Raw genomic sequence first — 21,265 nt, 5'->3', positions numbered from 1 at the left:
AATGCTTTTTATTAACACTCCAATTAAATGAAAAGACAGATATCTACAATTTTGTAGGTGTTGATACAGTAGCAGCGGATATTGCTGCCAAACAATGGGCCAAATGGCAAAGTGCAGAGGACTCAGGCTATGATGCCTTGTTCAGCAGAGACCGAGCCAGTTATCCAAACCCTCGGCTTCATAAGTAATGTGATATCGTCTTGACAGTAGAGGTTTCTTTGTTGCACATACTTGGAGGTATAAAACATATTACAAACATCGGAAACAATGCTGCCTAAGTTTAGTTTTAGTTTATTATGTACATAAATCTGTGATCTTCACTTTTTTGATCTTATTTTGCATCTAGAATTAGTATCCTATTTGTGTGTATAGATAAAATCCAGTTCATTTATTTCTTCATTTCCACAGTTCGACTTGGCCACTGGAGTTGGAAGTTGAAGCATACTCAGAAGCTGCATCAAGCTTTTCAGAAGTTTGAACATCACTTGCTGAATTGGAGCAGTTGGGTTCTCTGCAGATATCATTGTGGCTAAGCTGAGACGCAACAAACTTGTCAAGCACCCTCCAGTCTGTCACCTGCTCTACCACTTGATTGATGTTTCCTGTATTATCATAAGTGGAGACGATCTGAAACTGCTTACTGGACTGTATTAGATCTTCCTCTGCGATGATCGATGACTGGAAAGCAGTTGCATGGCTGACATACATAGGAAGCTTGGGGCTCTCTAGTTGGGGGAGCTGGAGGAAAGAATCATGTGGCAAGTGGTAGTGCACCTCCAGCTCTGGTTTGCAAGGCAGAAGGTGGTGGTGCTGGTGGTACGCCATCTCTGGCTGGGGGCTGATCTGCTTTGCTGAATCGAGCTCCGTTATGAATGATGCATGATCATCATACCAGCAGGGAGTATCATGGTCACTGACTCTTCTGACAGCCGCTAATCTTTTCTTGAAGACCCTACAGACGACCCATCCCTCTTCCTGAAACATAGAAGCAAATCTTTTATCCGAAACACAAAAGTACTTTTATAGGACTTGAAGAATGGGAATGAAGAGTGTCAATGGAAAATGAGCTATGGTTTTATCAGAAGAAATATTCAGATTCCTGGTGGATCAAATCCACATAACTTTTTCATGAACTTGGTTCAAATTCAGATTTTCACAGGGCCTTCAGCACGAGCAAAATTGCAGGGTCTTTCGTAGCGGCTGAGTTCATGTAAAAGGTATGCATCTAATCCATCCAAGAATTTCTCATTTCGATGTGGATAGTTTCTTTAGTCGTTTGTTGCAATTAGTTATGATTTATAACATCTTTGAAAATGGAGAAGAAACGAGAAATTTTCTCTAAGTTTTTGGAGCAAATGCATGCATAACCTTTTAATTTAAATACTTGCCTGGGGAGGTGCATTCTCATTGGTTTCTAGGCGGTATTCATGCATGATCCAATCAGACTTCTGTCCGTTTGGTGCTCGACCCTTGTAGAACACCAAGGTCTTCCTCATTCCAATCAAGTTATTCTTGGAGTAGATTGGTTTGTCCCTTCCAGTAGCCTTCCAAAATCCAGCTGTTGTCGCCCTATTGGTCCGTGTCCCAGTTGGATATTTCTTATCTTTGTGGCTGAAGAAGTACCAATCGTTTTGTTCTTCTGTTCCTATCTTGCATTTTTCTGTTGCAAGGAGGCATAGCCAACTATAAATTTGGTAGAACAACAAAAATGTGTGTTACCAATTAAATAGTCGAGCAAAATGATACCTTGAAGGTCCCATGGTTCTATTTTGTACAAATCGACATCTTTTATGATATCTAGATCGATCCTTCTTGATGCTACCTTCTTCCTGAGATAGTAGTCGACAAGTTCTTCGTCGGTAGGGTGAAAACGAAAGCCTGGCGGCACATGAGGGAATGCATCCATGTTCTCTAGGCTTTGTAGTCTTTGCCTGTGGATCACATATGCAAAACCAATGCTGCTGTCATTTGATGCATGAATGGACAAGTGTTACTCATCATTAGCAATATAAAAAATCATGATCTTGATACTGTATCTTATTAATATTGTCAAGGCATGTCTTAGTTGTATATATGATTGCTAGGAGAATTAGACTGGCACAGCAAGACTTGTTTCTTTCTCTTATTTGGAAGAGTATTAAGGCCAAGAAATTCTTGTTGCTAGGAATTGTACATAATAGACAAATATAAAACTCATGTTGTAGAGAAATGAGTAGAAGAGCATGAGTTTGAGAAAAATATAAGAAAGCTGCCTACAGATAGGTATCCAGTTTTGCAAAGGAGTATAAACATAGAAAGTATATGAAATAAGAAAATGCATGCACTAAAAGAGTTCTTATCTTGACTTATATTTTTAATGTCCTTTTAGTACACTAAAGAATAAAAAAAAGGTGATTTTGATCAAAAGTTTTGCATATCAATGACTTGATGACATGCTATCTTGGTATCTCTTTTCATCAATAATTACCTATATATATTAACTTTGCAGTAAGTAAAAACAATGAAAAGGTGTGTTCAGGAACTGCCATATGCTAGAAAAAGTTCCTAAAAGAATCCATATGTACTTGTGCATCAAATTGTTTGGCTGCATCATCACCATAAACAAAGGCAGAAATCTCTAGAACTAGAATCTAAACTGCAGTGAATTTGTAGGGAGATGCATGAAACAACAACAACAATCTTACATAAAATAATCTGTGCTGCAAAATTCAAGCTTACATACATATAACAGAAGCATAACTGTGTGTGCAGGGAAGAGGAGAAGGAGGAACAGTTCTTACGGGTGACAGATCACAGCACTGTGGCTAAAAGCTTCCAAGTACGTGGAATGTCTTCTTTGGTCTGTACACGCCGGATCGGAGAGTCCGTTGCGACAGAGAGAAGATGGAGAACGATTGCTCCTATTCCACCAGTTTTACTTCTCTCGGCAGAAACCTCGGGAATCCAATCGTTAGTGCCTCCTCCTCCTCCTCCCTTTGGGGGCACCGCGAAGGATCAGATCCCGAGACTGAAGTCGCTCAACAAAGGAGAGAGAGAGGATGTGGAATATGGCAAAGGGAGAGGAAATGGCGTTCGTTAACCGACGGTGTGCGGTGCTGCAAAGGACGGGAAGTATATTATAGCCAGGCCCGGTTTCTCTTTCAGCAGAGCGTGCCGCAAACAAGGTACGCGTATGGATGGATGGATTGCGGGGAAAGGCTTCGAGGGCAGAGGAATGGCGCCGCAATGGCCGGAATCCTTTGGCCTTCTTGGCCGCAACCGCCACCACCTCCCCTCCCCTCCCCTCCACCCGCAACCGATAGCGACCACAACACCGAAGGCCACAAAGCTTCCCTTCCTTCCTCCACAGAGATCACAAAGAGAGAGAGAGAGAGAGAGAGAGAGAGATCTCTGCAGACAAAAGCAAATGGACTGAGATAAATAGTAACTGCAGCATGAGCCCATGCATGGCACTGAAACATGGCTGAGGGCGAGGACAATTGCGGGAAATCCAAAGCAGCATGTGGCGTTGGGGACCGCCCTGCTTTTGCTCTCAGCGGTTGGTCGTCCTTCTTCTTCCTCTGCCTCTTTCCTTGCTGCCTTTTGCTGTCGTCACTTGGATCACGGCTACCGGTGGGCCTCTTTCGGACCGACCTAAGCATTCCGATGGAGACGCACCTCCAACCACAAATCCCTACCGGCAGAAGAACATTAAACAAACGAGCAAAACGTTGACGTTGTCCTCAGCCAAATCAACAACTTTACTCATTCGAGCCCAGGTTAGTGTTCTGCTCAAGCTCCTTTTCTCGTCTGTAATAACAATCTGTGAGAGAGAGAGAGAGAGAGGAGTTAAGCACGCATGCGCGGGTTCAGCGCGTGGCGGCGTGGTTCTCGTCGGTCCCACCCCGTCAAACCAGGTCGCTGGTTGACACGTACGTCGGCTTCTCCTCCCTCTTTTGCCCTTAGGTCTGCGTGGTGGGAAGAGAGGGGGGAGAGAGGGTGTGTGACGCTGAAGGGTGGAGGAGATGTATTATAATATTTGTGGTGTAGATTATGGTTTGGGAGACGTATATGGTCGGTAGGCGTATCTTTGGGACAAAGGTGAAGCAAAAGTATCCCACGCCATGCCACGGTCACCATGGAGGAGTGGCCGGGATCATGTATCCATCCACCACCACCACCGCCACCCGCTCGGTTGGCTAGCCAACCAAGATGACAAGGCTTCCTCCCACCCCCCCTCTCTCTGCGTTGTGGTGTGCCACATGAAACAGCTGTGTGGAGGGAATTGCCATGCTCCCAAGCTTTCCCTTTTCAGTCATGCAACTGCTCCTCTGCCACCTGCACTCGAACGCCGCTGGCTCAACGACGCAACCTGCACTGCGTCTCTTCTTTTTGCTTGTTGTTGCTGTCATTGGTGCTGTGTTTTCACAGTAACACAAACATAAAAACACTGCTAATTTGGCAGGGACGAAATAAGAGCAGAGAGAGAGAATGGCAATTTGCCACGAGAACAAAATCCATGGTCCCCGTGCGCGTTCTGCGGCGCGTCAGGTGGGCCCCCACACGCAAGGATCGCCCACGTAATCCCATCATTGGCCGGTCCCACATCACGTGTGTCAGTGTAGATGCTGACGTGGCAGCCGCTGAGCCAGTGGGGAGGAGGTCGCGGCCTCGCGAATGCACGTCGGGCCCCGTCGACCACCTTCTCTCTGCCATGATGGCTTCACCCGTAGATATTTGCGCACCTCCGGTGGGACCCCCCGTGTAGCTTTCTTCTTGGATATACTTCGAGAACCGTATCTCCCATTGGATCCGTTGGACCCCACTTCCGCTACCCTTAGATCTTAAAGCTTCTTGTCTTGTCCGTATGAATGTGTATGTATGTATCTACAATAATGAATTCATTTCAAAGATAATGTTGTTTTGGCCTTTTTCTCTCAAGATATAATTTTAAAACCGACATCATTTCCTACTCTTTCCATAAACAATGATTAAGATTGCCATCAAAATATTGTTTGGTCATTTTTCTTTTTTCATAATAATCAAATCTCATCTTTATCATTTACTTTTGTTAATGTTAGACAACTATTTCACAAATTATAAGAACTAAACTATCATGCGTTGACTTTTATCATAAAATTTTTGGAAGAGGACCTTAAAATGCCTCACCAATATCCATAAATCAACTTAGAAACAGCTCAAATCTACAAAGTTCCATTTCCTCAAACTCCTTCAAGATGTGTTACCAAACGTATCAAAGGAAGGATGTCAAAAGTCTTGTCATCCTTCCATCCTAAGATCCTCCACCTAATATTTTCTTGTTCCCAATTATTACTGTCTTAAAGCAAGTGCCATAAAAATGCACATCTGGTCATTATTGGCTTTGTTTTTATTATTTCCATCGCAGAAAATTCAAAGTTAGGCAAAGTAATTAAAATAGTATTTAAGCTTTGACTTACGATTAAGAGTCGTAGCTATAATTTATGCTTCATAGGCTTAATAATGAAACCATGTCCTCTTATGTCCACTACTCGGATCTCTGTGAAAAGAGGTGTGCTGAAATAAATGAAATCTCACCGAAAGATAGGAGTGATGAGAAGGACATCATGGCGTTTGGTTTATATTGCCCCCCTTGGAGTCAAATATCCATTATTTCATTGTAATGGAGTATAGTTAAAGCAACTACAAAAGAAGAATGAATAAACTATTTTGAAGTATTTAGAGTAAATTTCTGAAATATATATATATATATATATATATATATATATATATATATATATATATATATATATATATATATATATATATATATATATATATATATATATATATATATATATATATATTAGAAGAGCCCCTTTTTTTCAGATTTTTTTATTATTTTTTATAGATTGGTCTATAAGGTGAACCGAGACGGTTATAATATTTTAATACTGCATTACAGTATATTTTCACAAAATATATACAAAAATATTGCGTTGTCAAAATATTTTTTTACTAGGTTACAATGTTTTATGATATTTTTGAAAACACATACCAAAGTGTAAAAATAGTACAATTGTACAAATTTATTCCATAGATCTGTCCATATAGAAAGAAAACAAATGGAGGAAACAGATTTGGAAAAGCTCAAAATCACTCATATATTTGTAGTGGCGGCACATATGCAAAGAGATTTTTATTATTTGGCATTATATTGTAGGAACAATTCGTAGGTTATTCTGATGAAGAAAAAGATCAATGTACCATAGGATAGACCAATAGCTAGAATATTTTCATCTTGTAGTTTTTTATTATATCATACCCGTAAAAAAAAAGAGTAATAAAATTATCAACCAACCCTTAATTGGAGCAACTTATAAATTACTTTTTAGGGGTATTATATGTTAAGAATATAAATTAGATTATGTCTTGTCTATAAGTTCCTTAGATGCATTGACATTGATAAAAAAATATATATATATGATATTATAATGAAAAATGTTAACATGTCCAATTCCACATGATAGGTTAAAATAAGTTGGTTCCTTGGATTCATAATTTTCCAAGTCAACATTTTTAAAATTAATGTTACAGGATGACTGTTTGCAATAAATCATGAACATAATTTTCTTATTTGCAAGGTTAAAACTATATATTGATCCTTTATATTTTGATTTAAACTTATTTTCATGTTGGGTAAAATATATGGAAAGAGAAGGCTAGTCAATATTAAAAGTATAACCTAATTAAAATTAATCATAATATAATATATCGATTAGTTTTATATTGAAAGTGAGTAAGATTAAGATTGATTTATGGTTTGAGTGTTTTATTATCATTTTCAGATTAAATATTTTGACTAATGATTTAGATCAAATAAAGTCTATGAGTTAGTTAGTTTATCAAGCTTAGGTCTTAATATTTGGTATCAAAATCGTTGTAATATTTACGCATAATAAGAGAGCTCAAATAAGAAAGAGAATAAAGTCAAATAACTTATCACAATGTGAAGCCACTACTAGTCTACGTCTCACATACATTAACAAATATGTCAAACCCTTGAGCAGAAAAAATTACAATACTCTAAATAGTCCCATATAAAAAAAGAATAAAACTAAGAATGATTTATAATGGTATGATAAGTGTATAAATGTTAGTTTTAATTTAAATTTTTTGATTAATGATTTAGATCAAATGAAGCACCTGTTTTAATTAACCTATGAGATATATATATATATATATATATATATATATATATATATATATATATATATATATATATATATATATATATATATATATATATATATATATATATATATATATATATATATATATATATATATATATATATATATATGGGTATCTTTGACTCACTTATTTTATATTGAGTCATCAAAATCTCACTCTATAAAATTTGCACCTAAAATATCGATCTTGTGATATAATGTTCTACTTGATTAACTACACTATGTAAATAATACTAATTATTATCGAAGTATGTGTATAGACTTTAAACTCAAATCTATGGAAGTAAGTACACATCATCAACAATTAGTTGATTGCCCACAAAAGAGTAACGAGCTCCGGCCATCCCGGTGCAGTACTCTTCTCATTCCGAATTAGATGAGAGGAGGTGCTCATCTCATCATCGATCCCTTTGCCACTGCCACAAGCAGTGCACTTATCCTTTCTCCTTTGTCAGCTACCGATGGTTGCATACATTTAAGTGGGGAATGAGTCGTCGACGCATACATAATAATCAACATTACTGACAGTCGACATGGTTTTAAAGTCCAACGAGCAACTTCTTTGATTCTTCTTCTTCTTCTTCTTCTTCTTCTTCTTCTTCTTCGCTTCCCTTTCACCGAGTGAACATGTTATACATGCACACAAGAAAAGTATGCTTCTTCCCACTCCAATTCCCCATTCAAATCAGCGTGCGATGGAGATCGGAGACAATTGGTAAAACAAATGTGAAGTCTTTGTCATGCGATTCTCACCACCACTTGCGTTTGCGTTTACACCACACTCTTCTCCGCCACGCGACGCTTGTGTAGCTCATCAGGCCGTGTGTTCTACGGTGCAGCCAACTCACGGTTCACATCTCCATACTCTCACGTCTCCTCTTGCCGCCGCCTTCTTCTGTTTCTTCCGTACTCAATTCCCAATTGATATGTATATATATACATATATAATACCGTTGACCAGCCCTCTTTATATTCATTCCGCCATCTCTCTTTCTCCCTTCACTGTTCCTCTCTCTGACCTCTTCATCGGACTCTCTCTTCTTGGATCTCTCGTGCAGTGCATAAAGAGAAGGAATGGGTGTGTTTTGATGCACCTTCTCCATACTATGAAGAGACACAAAGGAGGGTTCAGGTTGGGCCGCCGTCTCTCGAGGATATGGCGATGCGTCTCGCGGCTCGGCCGACGTCGCGACCACACCCGGCCCTTGATGGAGAGCTCCACGGCTACCACGAGGCTCGCCCACTGGGGCCGGAGCATCTGCCGCCGCCTACGACGCAGACCCCACCTCGGCGACCGGGCTCCGCTCCTGGAGGAGCAGAGGCGGCCGCCCAAGGGGCACATCGCGGTGTACGTGGGCGGGGGGCGGAGGTACGTGGTTCCGGTGATCTACTTCAACCACCCCTTGTTCGGGGAGCTTCTGCAGGAGGCGGAGGAGGAGTTCGGGTTCCACCACCCCGGCGGCATCACCATCCCCTGCCCCGCCGCAGAGTTCGAGCGCGTCCGAACCCGGGGTCGCAGCCGCCGGCGCCCACCTTTGCCGAAAGAGCAGAAGCAGATTCATACTGTCCTAAGCCATTCCCAAAACTTGGCCATTCTTTGACCTCCGCCTGCTCCTCCTCCGTTGCTGATGGCACGCTTGTACATGTCCATCACAATCACACAGCAGCGATTACAGTGCAAATCTTCTTCGAAAGATGTCTAAGCTTTTCTCCTTTTGGACTGAGAGATGTGAAATGTAATCGGATATGTAGCACTACATATGTTTTATATTTTGTTGGTAAAATAATCTATAAATTAAATATTCAACAAAATATAACAAAAAAAAGCTTGACTTAAGAATAATAGTGTCTTAAGTCTATTTATTTGACATGAGACAGATAACATATATGAGACACACTGCTTGTTCCACCACAACACATGAGACACAATCATACATCTTTATTTCTGCTGCCTGCAACATGGATTCCATGTTGACCAAGAAGCAATCTCCCACACAGACATGGCATGCGTACGAATCCTGTCTTGGTTCTTCCGGAAACACTGGACATGATGAACATGGATGGACGGGGTGATCCATCAGTACAGGGGACAGGTGAGTCGTGGCGTAGGGACGGCCACCAGCCGCACCGCCCTCGGCGCTGTGAGCCCGAACAGGTCCTCCATGTCGAGCTCGCCGGGCTTCATGCCGTCGGGCAGCTCCCAGTTGAAGCAGTGCGTCAGCTGAGCCACCGCGAGCTCCAGCGCGTGCAGCCCCAGCTGCATGCCCGGGCACGACCGCCGCCCCGACCCGAAGGGCAGGAAATCGAAGCAGCCGCCCTTGAAGTCGAGCGCGGCCGCCTCGCCGCCGGGGGCGAACCTCGACGGCCGGAACACTTCCGCGTCCTCCCATGCTGATTTGTCGCGGCCGATGGCCCACACGTTGATCATGATGCGGGAGCGAGCGGGGACGGCGTAGCCGGTGAGTTGGCAGTCCTCGGCGGTCTCGTGGAGGAGGATGGGGATGGGGGGGTGGAGGCGGAGCGTCTCCTTCACGGCGCACTTGAGGTGGGGGAGCTTGTCGAGGTCGCTCTCGCGCACCTTCCGGTGCAGCCCGACGACGCTGGCCAGCTCCTCTTGCACTCGCCTCATGTCCTCTGGGTTCTTCATGAGCTCCGCCATGGCCCACTCGATGGCGGACGCCACCGTCTCCGTGCCGCCAAACATCACATCCTGTGCACTTCAGCAATCAGTCTATCGATTCCAAGTCGAACAGCCGCATGTGTTCTTGGTTGAGAAGTGAGTGATTGAAGCAAAGGATGAACCGGTCACAAGTTTGATACGGATAAGTTCATGAAATGTTCCTCCCATAAATTAGATGTAGTGTTGTTCATATTTATGCATGGACACATACCATGATTATGGCCTTGATGTTGTTCCTGGTCAACCTGAGCGTTCTCTGGAGCTCATCTGCCTCGTTTTCCTTCGTGCGGTCGCGGGACTCCTCGAAGAAGGCGAGCATCTCGTCGACCATGTCGGAATCCTCTGCGTCAGCTTCCTTGGGGTTGGCCATGTGCTCCTCGATGATCTTGTCGATGAAGCCGTCGAGTGCTTCTCGTGCCACCTTGAACCTCTTGTTGATGCCTTGCAGGTCCATCCAGCTCACCCACGGGATGAAGTCGCCGATGTTGAACGCCCCAAACAGCAAGGAGAACTCCTGAAGTATGGCGATGAACTCCTCCTGGTTCTCGTGGCTCTGCGTCCCGAACGCCGCCCGGAAGGTGATGTTCTTGGTGAGGTTGAACATGAGTTCGCCGAGGTTGACGGCGGCGCCGGCGCCGTCCGTGACGGCGCGGACGGCCGCGTCGACCTCCTCGCGCACGGAGGCCCACGACACGGCGCGCTTCTTGCTGAAGAGCTTCATCACGCACAGCTTCCGCATCTGGCGCCAGAAGGGGCCGTAGTGGGCGAAGGCCATGTCGGCGCGGTCGTAGGTGAGGTAGGTGATGGCGATGGTGGCGAAGCGGTTGGAGAAGACGGCGTCTTGCACCTGGAGGACTTGCCGGGCTATCTCCGACGTCGACACCGCGAAGACGTGGACGAAGCCAAGGCGCAGATGGCAGAGTCCACCGTAGCGCTCCGCCAGCTTAGCGAGGCCGCGGTGCGTGAGCTGGCCCATCATCAACATGTTACCGACGATGGGCAGCGGCGTCGGCCCCGGCGGAAACGGCAGCTTCCGCCGCCACCTCGTTGAAGCAGCAAGCAGCAACGTCACAGGTACCACAACACATACCACGAAGCGCATGGAGGTGACTTCTTCGAGCCATTCCATCGTCTAAAGCGATCACTTGTCTCTTACCCCGAAGAGTACAACGGAGGGGAAGGCCAAATATATAGCCACTGACGCAGAAGACTACGCGACTCTCACCGCAAACAATTCAATGAGGTATCACTAAGTACATCTTGGTGAGGGTGGGGGGACGTAGGGACGCCATAGATGTAGAAGGGGAGAGTATTTAAATGGGGTAGGTTGAAGACTACGTAGGAATGGAGTTACCTCCTCCCACCAAACTCCATCTGCGCATCCATGAACAGGCCTTAGCAACTGCTCCATCTCATTCCACCCTCCTTGCTGTTTTCTTCACCCAATTTGGATCGAGTAGCAGCACCTGAGCAGTGCAGGCAAGACTTCGCATGTCACCTACCTTATCAGTGAGCACAGCACATGAGAAGTAACACAGAGGATCGATCTACTTCTTTCCTGCCTTGTCCTTTAGTTTCTGGTGTTCAGGGACTGAAATGGCAGCTCACGTAGTCATTCCACTGCCTTTGGGAATCTGATTGATGGTCTCAAGGAGTCAAGACAAGGATCATATCTCTTACCACGCAAAATTAATCTTGATTCAGATGTGGACTCGGTTGATGAGAAAGGATACATGTTTGGATCGTGGTATTATTAGTGCTTGACCACAAGAGTCGATACATTAAGCATCAAGTACAAGTTCACTTGTGCTTGTAGTCCAATATGCTGGTGTCCTCTGAAACAAGAAAGAATCATTAAAGAACATATATCTTTGAAGAAAATGTTGTTTGAATCCTGGCAAATGATTTGATGCTAAAAAAACCTGTAGCTGAACAGTCATGTTCTCTAAGCTATTTACACGATCAGAAGGGTAAAAATAATGTTTTGATGTCAAAGAATACCATCGAAGATGAAGTTTTGCCTGTTCTTATTTAATAGCTGTTACATCAATATCGATGGTAGATGCATAAACAAAATATATCCAACTTTAATGACTTCTGATCGCTTTTAAATGAATTCTGGTTGCTAGTTCTTATCTTAGCTTGGAAGATGCAAGTTGATCATTATCTGCTTCTTTCATTCTTCTTATTTTCCTTCACTGATTGGGACTGAAAACCAAGGATTTGGTTCATAACCTAATAAAATGACATACAGGGGGAGAGGTAGAGTCTCTTTCTTCTCTTCATGAACCTAATTTGGGATTCTTTCTCTCTTCCTTTTCATTCTTTTTGTGGTTGAAGTAAGTTGGAATCAATCCAAGACCTCACCACCAATAATTTATGTTGTTTTCTCTTTCTGAGATGAAAAAAATGTTGCATGATTTGGATTTGACCAATCACTTCGAATTAGAACCATCGAGTGCAAGTAACAATCCTTCTCAAGAAAGACTTTTGTGCTCTTAGATTGCACAGATGGAGAAAGCTGGAGGAGAAAAAGAAGGAACTCTAAGAAACAAGACAGACGACATATATGTATATATGTATACATATATACATATACATATATATAAATATATAAATATATAAATATGTATATATATATACATATATATATATATATGTATATATGTATATATATTTATATATATATACATATATATATATATACATACTTATATACATATATATATATGTATATATTTATATTTATATATATGTTTACAACCGAAACTCTGACACCCGAAGACTAATCTAAGAAGAACTCAAGCAAAGATTAACAAGGGATTTGTACTATGATGAAAAGTGGAGTATGGAGCAATAATGTAAACAAGGGCAACTTCTGATGATTGAACCAATTAGAGAGGAACCAAAAGCTAAGAATGTGAACTCTGATCATGAAAGTATAGATTCTAATGAAGATGTTGGACCTACCATACATACAATACATGTATTAACCGACTACTCTAACCCGCAAACTATAAAAGTTGGCGGAACTCTAGAACATCAGCATATTATAGTTTTGATTGATATTAGTAGCACTAACAATTTCATGGACAGTGAGACCGTTGACCAATTAGCCCACCGCATTGAAGGTTATGACAGATTCGAAATAAAGACCGTTGATGGATGGATTTTAACTTGTGATAGCAAAGTTCAAAGATAAAATTAATTATACAAGGCCAGGAGTTTCTTGAATAATGTTTGGATCCCATTATTTTCTAAGCTTTTGAATAATGTTTATCGATTTTGTTTAGTTCAGTTATTTATTGAGTCTATTTAGTTCAGTTAAAATTGGGTAGTAGTTTATTTAATATTTATTTATCATTAGAGTCGAAGTCCTCGTGGAACTCTATAAATAGTGATGTAATCGTTTCTCTTGGTAGATAATGAAATATTATTTCAATTTGTGGACAAAACCCTAGGAGGCTAATCCCATCGAACTGATCAAGGAGGCTGATCCCCTCGAAGTGATCAAGGAGGTCGATCCCTTCGAAGCAATCATCCCCTTTTCTCTCATTTCTTACACGATAAAACCTTAGGGTTCTATCAGAAATCGAGTACCCAAAGCATGACAATGCATTAGTCATCTCAGCCAGGATCGACAATGCTCGGGTTAAAAGGATCATAGTGGACACCGAGAGCTCCGCCGATGTCCTATACTTCGACGCCATCCGGAAGCTTAGCTTGACCAAGGAAGACCTCACCCCAATTCAATCGACGCTTATCGGATTTACAAGTGATTTCATTTCATCCCTCGGCACAATCATCCTACCAATCACCTCAGGCCAAGACAGTTATGGTAACCTTTATGGTGGTGAAACTCCCCTCGACATACAATGCCATCCTGGGTCGACTGACCCTTAACAAGCTCAGAGCGGTTATCACCGGGCGATAAAATTCTCGACCCGAGCCGAGGTTGGGGAAGCAAGGAGTGATCCTTGGGAATCCCAACGATGTTACCTGATGGCGGTCACATTACCCAAGAAGCCAAGGCGCGAGCATCCCCTCGCCGACCCTCGAGACGTCGCCAAGCCAACACAATGCTTCGAATCGACCGAGCACACCCAAGTAGGTCCCGCTATGTCACGACCGACTAGATAAGGTCATCGGGGTCAGGTCGGGACTAGCGGAGGAGGAAAGAGAGCAACTCATCAACTTGCTAGTTGAAAATGTCGATGTCTTTACCTGGTCATCAATAGATATGCCCAGGATTAACCGAACGGTCGCGCACCACCACCTGAACATCAGTCCCCAAGTGCGACCGGTGAAGCAGCAACCATGAAAGTTGGTGCTCGACCGACAAAAGGCGATAGATGATGAGATAGAATGACTCTTAGTAGTAGGATTCATCACAGAAGCAAAATATCCTTGATGGCTTTCGAATGTAGTTCTCGTTAAAAAGCCTAATGGAAGTTGGAGAATGTGCATTAATTACACTGACCTCAATCGAGCATGCCCGAAGGATTGCTATCCACTCCCGAGGATCGACCAGCTGGTCGACGCAACCTCGGGGCATGAGCTCCTCATGTTCCTAGACGCGTTCTCGGGGTACAACCAAATCAAGATGGCACCGAAAGACTAGGAACATATAGCTTTCATCACAAACTGAGGAGTTCACTTCTACACGGTCATGCCATTCGGGTTGAAGAATGCTAGGGCAACCTACCAAAGGATGATAAACAAGATATTCACCTATCAGATCGGAAGAAACATAGAGGTGTATGTCGATGACATAATTGTCAAAAGCAAGTCCACCTAAGCCCACCTAACGGACCTCACCAAGATATTCAGAACATTACGGAAATGTAGCATGCACCTCAACCTCGCCAAGTGTGTCTTCGGGGTCAGCTCAGGAAAATTCCTCGGCTTCGTCATCCACTGAAGGGGAATAGACGTTAACCCAGAAAAAGTTCAAGCTATCATCAACATGCAACCTCCCCGATTGGTAAAGGAGGTCCAGCATTTGACTGGGAGGCTCGCTGCCCTGGCTCAATTCCTATCTCGGTCAGGAGACAAGTGTCTCCCCTTTTTCCGTATCATGAAGAGCCCGAAGAACTTTGAATGGACTTCAGAATGTCAAGAGGACTTTGGCTGACTAAAGGAGCACCTAGCGCACATGCCCCGACTTGCTACGGTCTCCTTGGGAGAATCGCTCAGCCTCCACCTCGTGGCTTCCGAGCACGCCATCAGTTTTGTTCTAACTCGAGAAGATTCCAAAGTGCAGCAGCTGATCTACTACTTGAGCCACCTCCTTAGTGGGCCCAAGGTGTGATATCAACTAGTAGAAAGCCTGGCTTTAGCACTCGTTCAGATGGCCAAAAAGTTATGACCCTACTTCCAGGCCCACCCTATCAAAGTAATAACCAACTAGCCATTGCGACAAATCTTGTCTAAATTCGACATGTCCAGATGAATGCTCAAGTGGTCAGTCGAGCTCAGGGAATTTGACATACAATATGTCCCGAGGATGGCCATCAAGGCCCAGGCGGTTGTCAACTTCATCTCGGAATTGACTCCCCTCGGCAATAGCGACGGTGAACGTACTGAGCAATGGTGGAGCTTGCATGTCGACGGCTCAGCAAATGCAAAAGGGGGCAGGGCTGGCCTCGTCCTCAAAAGCCCCGATGGTCAGACGTTCAGTCACGCGTTCCGTTTCAAGTTTAAGGCAACCAACAAGGAAGCCGAATATGAAGCGCTCCTATCCGGCCTCAAGTTGGCCCTCGAGCTCCAAGTTAAAGGCATCGAAGTTTACACTGACTCCCAGCTAGTGGTCGGTCATATCAATGGAGACTATAAGGCTCGGGACGCTACCATGACAAAATACCTGTCCGAGGCAAAGAAACTCATTTGCTGCTTCTAGTGCTTTGCCATAACAAGGGTGCCGCGGGCGCAGAATGCACAAGCCGACACTTTGGTGAAGCTCGCCTCGGGTCAAGATGCCAAACTGCCTCTGGAAGTCGAACAACCTCCTTACCGAACCATTGCGGCTGAAGAGGTGGCCATTGCAGACGCAACCCCAACCTAGGTGGAAGAAATCCTCTACTACAAAAAGGATGGGACGTTGCCAGCCGACAAGGTGGCCTCTCGATGGCTCTGGCGCACGCAAGCGTGGTATTGTGAGATGAATGAGTGACTTTATCGGAGGTCGTTCACCTAACCACTCCTACGTTGCTTGGACCCTGTGGAAGCTCAGTCGGTGTTAGTCGAGGTTCATGAAGGAATTTACGGGGAGCACATCGGCGGTCGGACCTTAGCCTTCAAAATCCAACGACAAGGGTACTACTGGTCGACCATGCGTCGAGATGTCAAGACCTACATACAGCGATGCATACAATGTCAGAAGCATTCTCGGGCACCTCATCAACCTACGGCTCCTTTAACCCCCTTGGATAGCGCATGGCCCTTTGCACAATGGGAGATGAACCTCCTCGGCCACTTTCCACCAGCTTCGGGGTAGAGGAAATTCCTTATTGTTAGAGTGGATTACTTCACTAAGTGGTTGGAGGCTGAGCCGCTGGCATCCATCATCGAGAAGCAAGTAGAAGGATTTGTATGGAGGATCATCATTACTTGCTTCAGCATCCCCAAAGCTATCATCACCGACAATGATACACAATTCAACAATGAAAGGTTTAAAAGATTAAGCTCGGGCTACGAAATACAATTGAGGTTTAGCTCGGTGGCCCACCCGCAGACCAATGGCCTGGCCTAGGTGACCAACCGAGCGATACTGGAAGGTCTGAAGAAAAGGGTCATGGGAGTTCAAGGTACTTGGGTCGATGAACTCCCGAGCATACTATGGGCCTCCAGAACAATGCTGAAGATCGCCATGGGGGAATCACCTTTTAGCTTGACATTCGGTACCGAGGCAGTAGTTCCACCCGAGGTGGTCTTCCCAACTCCCCGGGCCGAAAACTTCAATGATGTAACATTGGAGAGCAGGCTCCGAGCCAGTTTGGATCTCATCGAAGAACGGAGAGCTGATGCGTATCTCCGTGCCCTCTCTTATAAAAGAGCTATCGCGAGACTTTACAATTGAAGGGTTCGCCCTTGGCCGATTAAGCTTGGCGACTTAGTCCTATGAAAGGCCGAGGTAAGCGACCCAACTCACTCTTGAGGCAAGCTAGCTCCGAGCTAGGAAGGTTTTTATTGGGTAGCGACAGTGGTTTGAGACGGTACTTATCGCTTGGCGACATAGGAAGGACGATTAGTGCCGAGGACATGACACATATCAAATTTAGAGAAGTTTTATGTTTGAAAAGTCTATCGGGCAAGAGCCCTGTCGATGAAAGAAAGAAGGAAGGACATGCGAAAGTGGCAAAGGGAGTTTCATTGATATTTTTTTTTTTTTACATTACCCAATCGATCATGGCATACAAGACAAAATGGCAGCGAGCGACCATCAAAAAAGAAAGAGAAAAGAAAGGGGGACGCAGCCTAGGCCCCGGGAAGATTCGCACTGTCATTGAAAGGAACTTCCTCGGGCATCTCGACGGCATCATCCTCGGGAAGACATGAGAAGGGATCCACATCAAAATGTAGGTCGGGATACCGAGCCCGAAACCATGACATGGTGACTCGGTATCTGTACTCATATGAGACCTACCCTGACCTTTGCAGCCCGAGCTAAAACCCACGGGACTCCTTGTATTTTTTAATCAGTTTTTGGTTCTTTGTAGGGGCCGCTCGAGTTTCCTCCGCGAGAGCCTCCTTGGCCTTCTTCGTCGACGTGCAAGCTGATGCGGCGGGGGCATCTGTTTAAGCCGTGGCCTCGGGGCCGTCGCGGCTCGGTTCGGGTGTCCGGATGTCGGGGATCTCGGGCTCTGTCCCTCGGGGTCTCCCGAAGGCCGAGCACGGTGGTTTGGGTCGGGAGGTCGGGTCGGCAGGTCGGGTCGGGAGAAAGCTCCGCCGCAGCGCCGGGAAGAGTGGTTCAGGTCGAGAGGTCGGGTCGGCAAGTCGGGTCGGCGGCAGGTCGGGTCGGGTCGGCAGGAAGCTCCGCTGCAGCGCCTGGAAGAGTCGACCCCCTCTGGCACCTGCACAAAGGTCAGGCCGAGGCGCTCAGCCCGACCCCTCCGACGGCCAAGTTAGCGATGTGGAGAGAGTTTTGGAAGAAGAGATGCCTCCATACAAGTGTTGTGTGTGAGTTCGTCCCCCCTCCCCTTTAGCATGTGAGGGTATTTATAGGGAAGCTTACTGTGCCTGATGTACCCCCTTGCAGGGGCAGGTAGCGTCTGACACTGGCGTTGGCGTGGCGTGCGAGACCGAGCCTGGGCTGAATGTTTAATGTGCCTCGGTCGGCGTTCTGGTCCGTTTGACCAGGTGCTGAGGCGTGATGCGTCATCTGGGACAGGAGGCGTGATGCGTCATCTGGGACAGGTGACGTCAGCCCCAGTCTTGTCGCCATTATTTCCCTCATCATGGCCCTTCCTCTAGCACCATATTCCCCCCCCTGAAGGGAGCCACGCATCGGATGTTGTTGTAAGAGGGGTCCGAGGCGTGGCTTCAGCTTTTAGTGCTCGTTCTCATAGAGCAGTTGTTGATTCGTTACCGAGGGCAGAGTCTAGATTTAGCAAATAACGAAGGCTGGTCGTGCCGCGGTGAGCTCGAGCAGCAGGGGGTCGAGGAGCACGACGCAGGCGGGCAGGCCGCGCGGGTGTGTCTTGGGTCATGGGCAACGTGCGACCGATGAGCACATCTCAATCGGGAAGCTGAGCAGAGGTCGTGGTCTCGGACGATGTGCGGCCGAGGAGCACGACGCAAGCGGGCAGGCCGCGTAGGCACGTCTCGGGTTATGGGCCGAGCCGGCGAGTCGCAAGTCGGAGGTCGAGCTGGAGCGACTCGGGCTATGAGCTAAGCCGGCGAGTCACAAGTCGAAGGTCGAACTGGAGCGACTCGGGCTATGAGCCGAGGAGCACCACACAGGCGGGCAGGCCGCGTGGGCGTGTCTCGGTCGACACGCAACCGAGGAGCACAACTCCGTCGGGCAAGCCGATCAGAGGTGGTCTCGGGCAACACGTTGCCGAGGAGTATGACGCAGGCGGGCAGGTTGGGCCGGCGAGTCGCAAGTCGGAGATTGAATTGGAGTGACTCGGGCTATGCGCCAAGGAGCACGACGCAGGCGGGCAGGCCGCGCGGGTGTGTCTTGGGTCATGGGCAACGTGTGACTGATGAGCACATCTCAATCGGGAAGCGAGCAGAGGTTATGGTCTCGGATGACGTGCGACCGAGGAGCACGATGCAAGCGGGCAGGCCGTGTAGGCGCGTCTCGGGTTATGGGCCGAGCCGGCGAGTCGCAAGTCGGAGGTCAAGCTGGAGCGACTCGGGCTATGAGCCAAGTCGGCGAGTCGCAAGTCGGAGGTCGAACTGGAGCGACTCGGGCTATGAGCCGAGGAGCACGACACAGGCGGGCATGCCGCGTGGGCGTGTCTCGGTCGACATGCAGTCGAGGAGCACAACTCCGTCGGGCAAGCCGATCAGAGGTGGTCTCGGGCAACACGTTGCCGAGGAGTATGACGCAGGCGGGCAGGCCGCGCTGAGGTGGGCTCGACCGTCTATGGCCGAGGGATATGGTAAAAGCTAGGGGCTCGATTCTGGCGGGCAAGCCGCGCTGAGGTGAACTCGGTAGCGTGTGGCCGAGAAGCTCGGCGCAGGCAGGCTGCGGCCGAGGAACGAGACCCAGGTGGGCAAGCCGCCCTGAGATGGACTCGGCAGTGCATGGCCGAGGAGCTCGGCGCAGGCAGGCTGGTTGCGCGGGCGTGGTCGCGGGCACCATGCGGCCGAGGTGCTCGGTGCAGGCAGACTGTGGCCGCGCGGACGCCGCTTAGGCGAGCAGGCCGCACTAAGGTGGACTCGGCCGTGTGGCCGTGAAACTCGGCGCAGACAAGCTACGGCCGAGGGACACCACTAAGGCGGGCAGGCTGCGGCCGAGGTGGACTCGGGTAGTCTACGACCGAGTCGTGCGAATGCAAAAAGGAGGGGGGTTAGGCAGAAGCTAACCGTGAGCCAAGAGACGGTCAGGCAAACACTGAGCGTTCTCTTGGCAGAGACTAAGGCAGGGCGGGCCCGAGCGGGCGGCTCTCGTTGCCGTGGTGGTCGTAGGGGGGTGCACCGGATGAGAAACGAGTGGGATAATGGTTCGCACTATACCCGTCAACACTCGGACTTGATGAGCGAGGTCCTGGAAGGCCTTGAGCGACACGGTCGAGGGGTCACTGGGGGCGCGCTCGGGCGGAAGCTGACCCGGGTCGTGGACAGACACCAGTGGCGTTCTGCGGTCGCGACGGGGTGTTCGTCTCGAAGATCTCCATGCAGGGGACTTTCCCTCGGAGCTCCGATCAGGAGTGACCCGTCAACTGTGAGCTCGTCTGAGCCAGTTGGATGATCCCTCGACTTTCGGGGCCCTCATTCTAGCGCCAAAATGATGCGGCGGGGGCATATGTTTAAGCCGTGGCCTCGGGGCCATCGCGGCTCGGTTCGGGTGTCCGGATGTCGGGAATCTCGGGCTCCATCCCTCGGGGTCTCCCGAAGGCCGAGCACGGTGGTTCGGGTCAGGAGGTCGGGTCGGGAGAAAGCTCCGCCGCAGCGCCGGGAAGAGTGGTTCGGGTTGGGAGGTCGGGTCGGTAGGTCGGGTCGGCGGCAGGTCGGGTCGACGGTAGGTCAGGTCGGGTCGGCAGGAAGCTCCGCCGCAGCGCTTGGAAGAGTCGACCCCCTCTGGCACCTGCACAAAGGTCGGGCCGAGGCGCTCGGCCCAACCCCTCCGAGATAGGTCCAGCAATTTGCCCTCCATCGAGCGAACCCGTTCGCGAGACTCCTTCAGCTGTTCCCAAAGACTCACCTATTGTTGGCCAGCACCCTGGAGCTCCAGCTCCGGGATAGGTCCAGCAATTTGCCCTCCATCGAGCGAACCTGTTCGCGAGACTCCTTCAGTTGTTCCCAAAGACTCACCTATTGTTGGCCAGCACCCTGGAGCTCCAGCTTCAGCCATGCAACCTCCCCCTCTAGGTCGGCGACCCTCTGCTCGGCCGCTGCCACCGCCTCCGGCGCCGCCCTCTCTTTTAGTTCTTTGATTTGGCCACGGAGCTCGGCATTCTTATCCCCCAGACTTCTGATTATCTGACCAGCGTCCTGAACATAGTCCACAAGTGTCGTGTAGTAATGCAGGTTCTGCATAAAGAAATGATCATGTGTAAGCAAAGAAGGCCGAACAAGGACCGTGAGGGAAGAAAATATCCATACCCAGACCAAAAACTTAGCAGCCTTCTCGATCAACACCTTAGTAGGCAAACCATACAACTATCTGGCAATGTTGGGGATAAGGGCACCTCGGGCGTAAGTC

At 47.3% G+C, this 21,265-nt stretch overlaps 3 protein-coding genes across 4 annotated transcripts; 1 reads left to right on the top strand and 2 right to left on the bottom strand.

Annotated features, from left to right (window-relative positions):
- Positions 1–2,913, bottom strand: LOC103971719 (NAC domain-containing protein 7). 2 transcript variants are annotated; one of them, XM_009385813.3, is made up of 4 exons: positions 2,781–2,913; positions 1,747–1,931; positions 1,389–1,660; positions 1–975 (listed from the first exon to the last, which is right to left on the bottom strand). In XM_009385813.3, the coding sequence occupies exons 2-4, from the start codon at positions 1,904–1,906 to the stop codon at positions 397–399; spliced, it is 1,011 nt and encodes a 336-aa protein (XP_009384088.1). In that variant the 5' UTR covers positions 1,907–1,931; positions 2,781–2,913; the 3' UTR covers positions 1–396. The 2 variants fall into 2 exon arrangements, with proteins under 2 accessions (XP_009384088.1, XP_065030225.1); XM_065174153.1 differs by having other exon boundaries at positions 82–971; positions 1,385–1,660.
- Positions 2,914–8,207: 5,294 nt separating this feature from the next.
- LOC135652921 (auxin-responsive protein SAUR36-like) lies at positions 8,208–8,951 on the top strand. The gene has a single exon (XM_065174262.1). It carries the CDS (start codon positions 8,300–8,302, stop codon positions 8,810–8,812), a length of 513 nt encoding a protein of 170 aa, XP_065030334.1. The 5' UTR covers positions 8,208–8,299; the 3' UTR covers positions 8,813–8,951.
- A 74-nt stretch (positions 8,952–9,025) lies between these two features.
- Positions 9,026–11,103, bottom strand: LOC103971718 (cytochrome P450 84A1). The gene is made up of 2 exons (XM_009385812.3): positions 10,103–11,103; positions 9,026–9,921 (listed from the first exon to the last, which is right to left on the bottom strand). Exons 1-2 carry the CDS (start codon positions 11,018–11,020, stop codon positions 9,289–9,291), a joined length of 1,551 nt encoding a protein of 516 aa, XP_009384087.2. The 5' UTR covers positions 11,021–11,103; the 3' UTR covers positions 9,026–9,288.
- Positions 11,104–21,265: the final 10,162 nt, after the last annotated feature.

This window comes from Musa acuminata, chromosome BXJ3-11 (genome assembly GCF_036884655.1).
Source record: "Musa acuminata AAA Group cultivar baxijiao chromosome BXJ3-11, Cavendish_Baxijiao_AAA, whole genome shotgun sequence".
In the NCBI taxonomy this organism is placed as follows: Eukaryota; Viridiplantae; Streptophyta; class Magnoliopsida; order Zingiberales; family Musaceae; genus Musa; species Musa acuminata.
The sequence above is the reverse complement of the archived record's forward strand: the minus strand, read 5'-3'. Positions and strand labels throughout refer to the sequence as shown.

Bases quoted from the DNA above. Each gene is read 5' to 3' on its own strand.
- LOC103971719 (XM_009385813.3), bottom strand. From the start codon at position 1,906: ATGGATGCATTCCCTCATGTGCCGCCAGGCTTTCGTTTTCACCCTACC. The intron at 1,661-1,746 runs GTATCATTTTGC...TCCTTGCAACAG, and splicing joins AGAACCATGGGACCTTCAAG to AAAAATGCAAGATAGGAACA. The intron at 976-1,388 runs GCAAGTATTTAA...TCTATGTTTCAG, and splicing joins ATGAGAATGCACCTCCCCAG to GAAGAGGGATGGGTCGTCTG.
- LOC135652921 (XM_065174262.1), top strand. From the start codon at position 8,300: ATGCACCTTCTCCATACTATGAAGAGACACAAAGGAGGGTTCAGGTTG.
- LOC103971718 (XM_009385812.3), bottom strand. From the start codon at position 11,020: ATGGAATGGCTCGAAGAAGTCACCTCCATGCGCTTCGTGGTATGTGTT. The intron at 9,922-10,102 runs GTATGTGTCCAT...TGAAGTGCACAG, and splicing joins ACATCAAGGCCATAATCATG to GATGTGATGTTTGGCGGCAC.